Below are 10000 nucleotides of genomic sequence, written 5' to 3'. Positions count from 1 at the left end.
AACATTTAAAAAGAAATTTTTTTTAAAAATATCAAAACCAAAATAACGGCCTTTGGTCTCCCTCAATGATGATAAACACTGATTTAATCAGTATCGTTTGAAGAGATATCCGGACGGCGGAACCTCTTTTGGCTTTAATATCTTTCGCAGGGGGCTTATTTTGTAAACGAAATTAGATCTCTGTCCAAATGAAAGCGGAACCGGAAGCGGAAACCGAAAACACATTCGGCGCGTGATAGTCTTTCTGTATGCGTGTGCTTGACTGGAGGGTGTTCCTCCTCCTCTCTCTCCCTCTCTCTCTCTCTCTCTCTCTCTCTCTCACAGACACACACACACACACACACTCTCTCTCTCACTCTCTCTCTTACAGACACACAGACACATAAACACACACCCACACACACACACGAGCGCGCGCGCACGCCTAAAATCAAACAGAATCTATCAAAATGCGTCCTCGAATGGTTCTCTACACTTCAAGACTTCTGAGCACACACACACACACACACGCACACGCACGCACACACACACACACGCACGCACGCACACACACACAAACACACACACACACACACACACACACACACACACACACACACTTCACAATGAGAGAGACACTGTGACCAAAATGAACCATCTTCGTATGCCAAACTGTTGGCCTTTCAGCAGCATCGTTCGATTCTGGCTCAGCTGACACGACAATCGGGGTGGGTGACTGGTAGGGGGTGGGGGGTGGGTGGTTGCAGGGAGGGGCAGAGGAGGGAGGGGGAGGGGTGGGGGGGGGGGGGCTGGTGATAACCCGCAGGTGTGTAGGTACGGGAAGCGACTCCGTTTTACAAACAACAGAACGCGTGTATGACAGCAAGAGGGAAGAAAACTAAAGGTCACCTGGGCGCGTGTGTCAGAGCTCGCCGCAAAGTGTTGGTGGTTCCCGTCTGTGGTATTGCCAGCCCCCCCCGCATCCTCCCCTAACCCCCCACTTCCCCACCAGCCCCCCTCACCCCCCCCCCCGAGATACGAGTCCCGATTGTGCCCCATCTGTGTGTGTGTGTGTGTGTGTGTGTGTGTGTGTGTGTGTGTGTGTTTGTGTGTGTGTGTGTGTGTGTGTGTGTGTGTGTGTGTGTGTGTGTGCCTGCCTGTCTGTCAGTCTATTTTTTTCTCTCTCTTTCTTCTCTCTCTCTCTCTGTCTGTCTCTCTCTGTTGTCTTTCTATTTCTCTGCCTCTGTCTCTCGTTCTCTGTCTCTGTCTGTCTGTCTATCTGTCCGTCCGTCTGTCTCTCTCTCTCTCTCTGTCTCTCTCTCTAGCTCAGTTTGTGTACCATCATATTATATTTACACCACCACCATTGTGATTATCAGATTTCATTTGTTGTTGTTATGTTGTTCGCCTTTGTTCTGACTTATTTATCTGTCTTCCTAATCTGAGCAGTAAGCACTAGTCAGAACCACACGTGTAGCATTTACAACGAATGCATATTTAACTCTTTCCATACGAACGGCGAAAGAGACGACGTTAACAGCGTTTCACCCCAATTACCATCATCAAAATATTGCAAGCGGAAGGCTCTTATACTGAAGACGTGAAGGTTGACAAAGAATACCACAATTCTGACGACGGAAGCTAAAGGTTGGGTCATTCAGACACCCACTGGACATCCGAGGGGTCTGTGTAGAGGAGAAGAGAGGACTGGCCGTACTGAGTGAGTTAACTGCTAACATTTGTACCGCCGAGATATGGTGGGACACTCTGAAGCGACAGTCATTGGACAGGGGTGTGTGTGTGTGTGTGTGTGTGTGTGTGTGTGTGTGTGTGTGTGTGTGTGTGTGTGTGTGTGTGTGTGTGTGTGTTTGGGGAGCCTGGGGGTGGGAGAGGGAGTAGTGGTGAGGAGAGGGGTCTGTATGTAAGAAGGAAGTGGAAGGGAGGGGGAGGGATGCGGTGTACGCGCGTGCTTGAATGTGTGTGGATAAGCGTACGCAGGTGTGCGGATGTGTGTGAGTGCATGTGTGCGCGCGCGTGCGCACAGGACTCTATGAATGTGTGTGTGTGTGTGTGTGTGTGTGTGTTTATATGTATGTGCATTTATGTAGGGTGGGGGACGGGGGGCGAGGTTTTGTATGGGGGTGAGTGTGCATGTGTGTGCGAGTGTTTTTGTGTTTGTGAGTGTGTGTACGTGTGTGTGTGTGTGTGTGTGTGTGTGTGATTTCCCTCGCCTCGCCAGCCATCTCTCCGAAATAATGCTGACGTAGCAGCTGATGGGACCGGCATTGATGATTCATCAGCAGTCCTGGCTCCCACCTCCCACCCTCTGATCTGATCCCCCGGTACACGGACGGCTCTCCTGCCCGTCTCCCGTGCTGTCTGCGACTGTGAGTTAAAATGTTGACAATGGAAGTTCAAATAGAAATAATTATAGGCTACTGATTTAGATGCTATAGCAATGCAGCGTGTCCTTCCTCTGCCGATGAATTAGAACTGGTTGCCATGGGGGGTTAAAAAACAAACAAACAAAAAAACAAAACAAAAAAAACACAGACAGCTTGTGAATCCTATCGTGTGGCCTCCTACCGTTGTCAAAATGAGGAATATCGTCATTCCGTAAAATAGGTGCCATTTTGGTCGTAGTTACTACACAGAACCTGTTGAGGACGTCGACGGCGATACGGACATCTCACACGTACTGTTGTGATGTATATAAAACTATTCTCCTGCTACACTTTTAGTACCAAACACTATGGATGGGGTGGGGAGGGGGGGGGGACGTGGTGACTACGGACACACAGGAATGGGGAAAGGGGTGGTGGGGTGGTGGTAGGGGGGGGGGGGGGGGGGTAGGGGAGGGGGTAGTTAGGCGACATGGCAGAGACTCAACGCATAATGTTGCTGCTGCTGCTGCTGCTGCTACTGTACTAGCGTGCTGGCGTCATCGTTGTCGCTTCCCGCGTCTTCTGGAGAAATAGAGAGGCACCGGTTGCTAGGGCGAGTAGAAGAAAGTGCTGAGCTGTATGTACAAAGCTAATATCAGAGAGAGACTCAGAGTGCAGCAGTGGTGACGGGGAAGGGAAGGCGGGGTGGGGTACGGGGGTAGGAGGGGGTGGTAGTGGTGGTGGTGGTGGTGGTGGTGTGTGTGTTTGTGTGTGTGTGTGTGTGTGTGTGTGTGTGTGTGTGTGTGTGTGTGTGTGTGTGAGGAGTCTCTCATCATTTTCTGTTGCGGAGCAGTCGTCATCGTCGTTAACTGTCGTTGCCATCTTTTTTTCTTTTCTTTTTTTTATTATTTAATTTATTACAAGATGATGCTGTGAGTGGCTAGTTCAGTAGTTGTTTTCATTCAAAAGGACTGCAATGTTTCAGCTGTTGCTACTCTGCGCAGAGGGACGTCATAGCATATCGATGTACAGGTTAGAATTTTTGTGATTTATTGTTGTTTTTTTGTAGGTTTTTTTTTTTTTTTTTTTTTTTTTTTTTACTCCTGTGATAAATCAGTTTTTGTTGGATTGTCTTCGACGTTAATGACTGACCAAAGAGTGTATCAAGCAAGTGCGTTGTGTGTTTTTCGTTAAGTTTAGTTTTGAGAATCACAGTGTGCACGCGAGTGTTTATGGGTGCTGGTGTGTGTTTGGGTGTGCGTTCGTACATGCGTGTGTGTGTGTGTGTGTGTTTATCTATCTGTCTGTCTGTTTATCTGTATGCCTATATGTGCGAGAGCAGGAGCACGCTTTTGCATGACCTGTTGTATTTTGTTATTTTGTTATTTTTCTCTTTAACATTTTTATTGCCAGCACAGCTGTCGTGGGTATCTGTCCCCGGCCACAACCTCCACCCAAGTATCTTCTTTGTTCTCCAGCAAAAAAAAAAATAGAGATATGCTTCAACTCGATTCTGTGCGCGATAGCACGCGCATGCTCGTGTGTGTGTTCGTGTGTGTGTGTGTGTGTGTGTGTGTGTGTGTGTGCGTGCGTGCGTGCGTGTATGTGCATAAGCGAACACATCCTTGCACGTCCTATGTTTTTGCATGATTATTGTGTTTTTGTTTCTGCTGGATTTAAACCGTGCACAACAGTCACTTCCTAAATTGTGAAGGTGGGCAATATAGCTTATTTTTGTGATTTTTTTTTCTTATTCAACGCTTATTAACTGATACTCTCTCTTTGTCTTTGTCTACCATCATGCATTTGAGGTGAATGTGGTGTCTATAATTCAGTTCATTCCCACCCTCTCCTTGTTTCTCTTTCTCTCTGTCTCTCTGTTTGTTTGTCTGTCTGTCCGTCTGTCTCTCTCTCTCTCTGTATGTGTCTGTCTGTCTGTCTGTCTGTTCCCCTCTCTCTTTCTCTCTCTCTCTCTTTGTATGTGTCTGTCTGTCTCTCTTTTTCTCTGTGTATCTCTCTCTCTCTCTGTCTCTCTCTCGTTTTTTTTTTGGTTTTTTTTTCAATCTTGATTTCGGAAGTTGCTGATAAGGTTAATGAAGATGGAAAGTATGGTGTTCGATTCACACATGGTTTACAAGAAATGCCTTTATTTTTCTTTGCAGATGACATTGTTTTATTTTCTTCAACCCTAGCTGGATTAAAGAAATTAATACGATAATCTTGAAACAGCATCTGTTATCTTTGGAATAAATGGAAATCTCAGTAAAACGAAAATAATTTGCAGAAAAGGTGGTTATTAATTTTGTCAAAATCAGAAAAAAAAGGTTTTATGACGATAATGAAATTGAAATCGTAAGCAGTTATGAATACTTAGGTTTCCTCGCGTCTACCAAATCAAAATTGAAATCTGAAACAGCTATAAATACTTATTTTTTTGTCTTACTAAAACCTTGTTTCCGCGTCAGAAAAATTGTGTGCTATGTGTATATATATATATATGGTTTATTGGCAGCGTGAACACAGTGACATTCTCTATGTTGTCCGATGAACTGTGCATCAGAATTATAGGGGACTATGCGTTTTAAACTGCAGATTCAGCCCATTCATTCGCATGTAAACGGTTTCTAATTGTGAGTCCCAAAACTCCGAACGCTATGGTAAACACTGATACAGGTATTTGTATTTGTTTTGTATTTGTATTTCTTTTTATCACAACAGATTTCTCTGTGTGAAATTCGGGCTGCTCTCCCCAGGGAGAGCGCGTCGCCATATTACAGCGCCAGCCATTTTTTTGTATTTTTTTTCCTGTGTGCAGTTTTATTTGTTTTTCCTATTGAAGTGGATTTTTTTTTACAGAATTTTGCCAGGAACAACCCTTTTGTTGCCGTGGGTTCTTTTACGTGCGCTAAGTGCATGCTGCACACGGGACCTCGGTTTATCGTCTCATCCGAATGACTAGCGTCCAGACCACCACTCAAAGTCTAGTGGATGGGGAGAAAATTTCGGGGGCTGTGCCGTGATTCGAACCAGCGCGCGCAGATTCTCTCGCTTCCTAGGTGGACGCGTTACCTCTAGGCCATCACTCCACTAGGTAGGTATCCCCTCTATACTGGTAGCCGCATTAGTGTTCTGCGATACTAGTTCAAACTACAACAGGTGCCCGTGACGAGCATTCCAAAATAAATTTATGTTATGAGTGTTAACAGGATGAACTGCTGTCAAACTGCTACTTAAAAAAGGGCGTCTGTAGCAAATCTATCTATATATATATATATATATATATATATATGTGTGTGTGTGTGTGTGTGTGTGTGTGTGTGTGTGTGTGGAGAGAGAGAGAGAGAGAGAGAGAGAGAAGAGAGAGAGATTTTCTTAAGTTTAGTGTACTGCTGGTCGTGTAGGAGACGTTAGAGCTTTCCTAAAAGCATTTAAACAAGGAATGGTGGACTGTTATAAACAAGACTAGTCAAGCAAACTACACATTTGTAGTCCTCATGAAATATGCCATTCTTTCAAATCATTGTTGCAGCCAGGAAAAGAATATTTATCCGATCTTACCACTGTTAAGTCTATTATCAAATTCATTACGGACCAAGTATTGTTCTAATGTCAAGCGCATATGCTTTAGTAACCTGACAATTGAGCATATATTTTTTGACTGTAGCTTGATGAAGCCTTATGTACACGAAAGTGTGTCTTCACCAGTGACTGAGAACGTTGTTGTTTTTGACTTTTTGCATTCATTATCAGTTGTTTCGCTTGTCAGTTTAACGACTTCTCTTTTACGAAGTCCTTTAAGTAATTTCCTGTAATTGTATTTAGATTTTTTTTTTCAAATTTCACCCACATTTCACCCTCATTTGCCCAGTTTCCCCTAAACCTCCATTCATTCACATCTTCCACCCCTTCTAACCGATAATACTCAAATGTATTCATAAATACTTTAACAAAACGTCTTCAATCACCGATATGTGTGACGGGACATTAAACAAAAAATCATACTCCTCCACTGTTAAGTTCAAGTCATATCTCATTAAATTCAGAATTGAGCAAAACAAACTTAATAAGCGTTATGACCAACAACAAAAAAGAACGTGGGGGGGGGGGGGGGAAGCTGTTCGTTTTTGTAGAGGAAACGAAGATGATCCATGCAGTGTCAATATGTCAACAGTATGATGTGATGTTTTGTGAAAGAAATGCCCGTCCAAACATATGTACATTTTAAGGCGGATTCCCCAATTACCCCCCACTTGCTTCAAAATGAAAAACAGAATTGTGACAAGAGATGTCGGAATGTTTATTTTCTGTGCGTTACAAAAGAGAGCAAGAAAACTCCAACACTTAAATGCGAAGACGTATTTCTAAATTACCCTTAACTCGTTATTTTCTTTGAGCTTTTAGTTATAATCATCAACGTCACGTCCTGACTAATTATTGCTGTTCATCCTGTTTAAGGTTTGGCGTGTGTGTGTGTGTGTATGTGTGTGTGTGTGTGTGTGTGTGTGTGTGTGTGTGTGTGTGTGTACACAACACGTGTAACCATAATTATGTTCTGAGCTCTCTCTCTCTCTCTCTCTCTCTCTCTCTCTCTCTCTCTCTCTCAGAGGAAAGATAAAGATAAACAGTTTCATGTACATCGTTTTCTTAAGAATAGCAATTGTGCTTATGTTTTGCTTGCAGTTACTGTGGCACTGAAGGCAAAGAAATGTTTTGTTTTGTTAGTTTTGTTGTTGTTGTTGTTTGGGGTTTTTTTAAGATTTTCTTTTTTAATGGAAACCAACAACTGTTTGCAAGCTAATCACGCTTACTTCATTGCCTTCGTTGCGAATGGGATAGGGAGGAGGGGGGGGGGGTTCGGGGGCGGAGGTACGGGGGCTGGGGGGGGGGAAGGGTATGGGGGAAGTAGTGGTGGCGGAGAAACTTTTCCTTCCACGATTCATCCTTCGCACGTGCAAGCTGTCAAGGGCGTGAAGAAACCCTGACCTACATTTCATTGCTGCGCCAGCCCTTTCACCCCGCCATACAGACAGACAAACAGGCAGGCAGGGGCCAAAGCTATGGCAGACAGAGAGAGAGAGAGAGAGAGGGAGCAGGTTAGGTTTGCGCGATCCGTCTGTGCCACCGAGAGATTCCTTTTGACAGAATGATCACCGCTGTGCAGGTGTTGCGGCGTTTCCAGTTAGAACGAACACTGTAACGTGAAACGTGAAGATGGTTGGTTGGGATTGACTGGAGGCAGGGGCTGTTCGTTCTGTGTGTGTGTGTGTGTGTGTGTGTGTGTGTGTGGATGAATTATCATGCAATTAGAAAGGGGAATCACTAGTGTCTGTAAGGATGTTAAGATTGTTTATGGATTGATCTTCAACAGTTGGTAGTACCATCGGCAGGCTATTGGAGATGCGGTGTCGAATACTGATTGTATTCGGTTTGTGATTTTTTTTTTTCCATTGCTCTGCCAACTCTGGTATTGTTCCTGCTCTGTCTCCTGGTGCTGCTGCTGATCGTGATGATGATGATGATGATGATGATGACTAGGCGTCTTTATTCGTTTGTTACAAGTTGTTAGGTATGCAACAACAAAAACACGTCGGCGTGGATGATAATTTGATTGGAGAAAATCTTTGGGATCGGTTTTTAGTTCGTGGTGTGCTGTCTCTTGCTCTCGCTCTCTCTCTATGTATAGCTATCTCTCTCTAAAGAGCGAGGAGTTTCAGATGTCTGTATCGTTATGGTAGTATCAGTTATTTGTATACTCTGAGGTTCTGAAGAACACAATTACAACAGTTAATGCTGAAACAAATTTTGCGATCTTTGAATTTATTCGCTGAGGAAGCTGAAATGACAAACGTATCTTCGGCGTGGAGTCCTGCCTCTGTGTGTACTGTTGATTGACAGTCTGGTGGATTGTGTGCTGCTGGGGTGATGAGAGCTGATAAGTCTTTGGTTTCTATCTCTCAGGGGGCGGGTTGTTATCCTCCCCAATCCATTGCGCTTTGATTGTTTGCTTGGCTGCTGGCCTTTCGGGTGAGATTTGTTGGGGGGTTTGTGTATTTTTTTGTTTTTTTTTTACTGTGGACAGAGGTCCCAGCACAACATCTACAACAGAATCGGTGGCAATGAATAAATTGTTCCTGGTAAAATTTTGAAATATGCATACAAGCAGAAAAGGCGTCTCTGTATTGGGGAGAGGCTCTTTCAGAATAACAGAATATCGAGAAAAACGAACATTGCTGCTCATTGTTCAGCCGACCGCACAGCACCATATCAGGACTGACCAGCCATGAAAAACACAGCCCTGTCAAATACAAAACTCCGGTTCTTCAGAAGAAAATAAACCCGACATTATTGTTTATTGTCCAGCCGTCCGCACAGTGTCATCTGCATGAAAAATCCAACCCTGTCAAATACAAAGCTCTGTCACATCACGGGAAAATAAACCTGCAAAAAGTTCATGACATGAATGCTTTTTTTTTCTTCTCATGTGCAGATACGAGCGAAACAGGAGAGTGGTATGAGATGAGATGAGAATGAGATGCAGCTGCTGAGGATGGCCATGCAGAAGGACCAGGAGCGAGACGCTAACGCCAACAATGTCTGCCACGCCAACAACAACCAGGATCAGGCCAGCCAGCCATTACCAGACCACTGTCACGTCTCCGTCTCTCGCCAGAGCCCCTCTCCCGGGGACACCTCATCCACTTCTCCCTTCCACGTTCTGCTGCAGGTGCCATGTTCTGATCTTCCACAGACCGTGGATCAGGGAAGTACCTCTGCTCCGTCACCAGACGTGAGCAGTCGTTCTGGACTGAACGTTTCTGTCAATCACTCCTCACAGTCTTCAGTTTTGTGCAACCATGAGTTCTGCCACACGGCATCGCTTACAATGGATGTGGAATCTTCTGCCTCACCTGACGTCAACTGTAACATCCTGCCTCCATGTTTGAAGGCATCCAAACCTCTGTGTGCTCCGGACAATAGGTCATGGAATCCTCTGCTGTCAGAGCATGATGCTTCATCCGGCATCTCACGGGGAGCCAGCTCAGAGTTGTGTGTGCCTGGAAGAAAACTGCCAGTCGGCAGCATGGCATCTGGTCGTGTACACGATGGGCGTTTGTTTGAGACAGAAGACTGTGCAGAAGTTGAGCAGTTCGTAACCGAGATAAAGTCATGGGCAGCCTCAGCCAGTGTTTCTACTCGTCGTGACTTTGAAGACGGTTCCAAACGTAGTGCTGGAGAAGAGACCTCAGTTGTTGACAGAGGGGCGCTTCATCAGTCATACGCCAGAGTTAATGACGCACAGGTTTGTGAGACACAATCACACCCTTGCCAAAACGAACGTGATTCTCCAAGAGTAATTGCTGGCAATGACAAGAACTCCAAATATTTTAGTTTTAGATTTTCCGCGTATCATCAGGGACAAACGCTTCAAGCAGAGCTGAACCTCCGGAACAGTGTGGATATGGATGTTGAAGACAGTGAGAATGACGAAGAACCAAACCGACCGTGTGCAAGTAAATCATTTACGCCGTATATACCTCAGACAGCTGGTGATATGGGTCTCGCTGGACGAGACCAACCTCCAACCTCCATGAACGCTTCATCAGACACGTTGTACAAGAGACCTTCAGTCAAAGTAA

At 45.0% G+C, this 10000-nt stretch overlaps 1 protein-coding gene across 1 annotated transcript in view; it reads left to right on the top strand.

The window, feature by feature from the left end:
• The window catches only part of LOC143294069 (uncharacterized), a 61060-nt gene that overhangs the window by 49146 nt on the left and 1914 nt on the right, over positions 1 to 10000 (top strand). The window contains exon 2 of the mRNA XM_076605486.1: positions 8851 to 10000. This exon is cut by the window's right edge and continues 596 nt beyond it. Within this exon, the coding sequence (XP_076461601.1) occupies positions 8896 to 10000 (1105 nt within the window). The 5' untranslated portion in view covers positions 8851 to 8895. The remainder of the gene's footprint in view (positions 1 to 8850) is intronic.

The sequence above is a fragment of the Babylonia areolata genome, chromosome 19, assembly GCF_041734735.1.
Source record: "Babylonia areolata isolate BAREFJ2019XMU chromosome 19, ASM4173473v1, whole genome shotgun sequence".
In the NCBI taxonomy this organism is placed as follows: Eukaryota; Metazoa; Mollusca; class Gastropoda; order Neogastropoda; family Buccinidae; genus Babylonia; species Babylonia areolata.
This window is presented reverse-complemented; position numbering and strand designations above follow the sequence as displayed.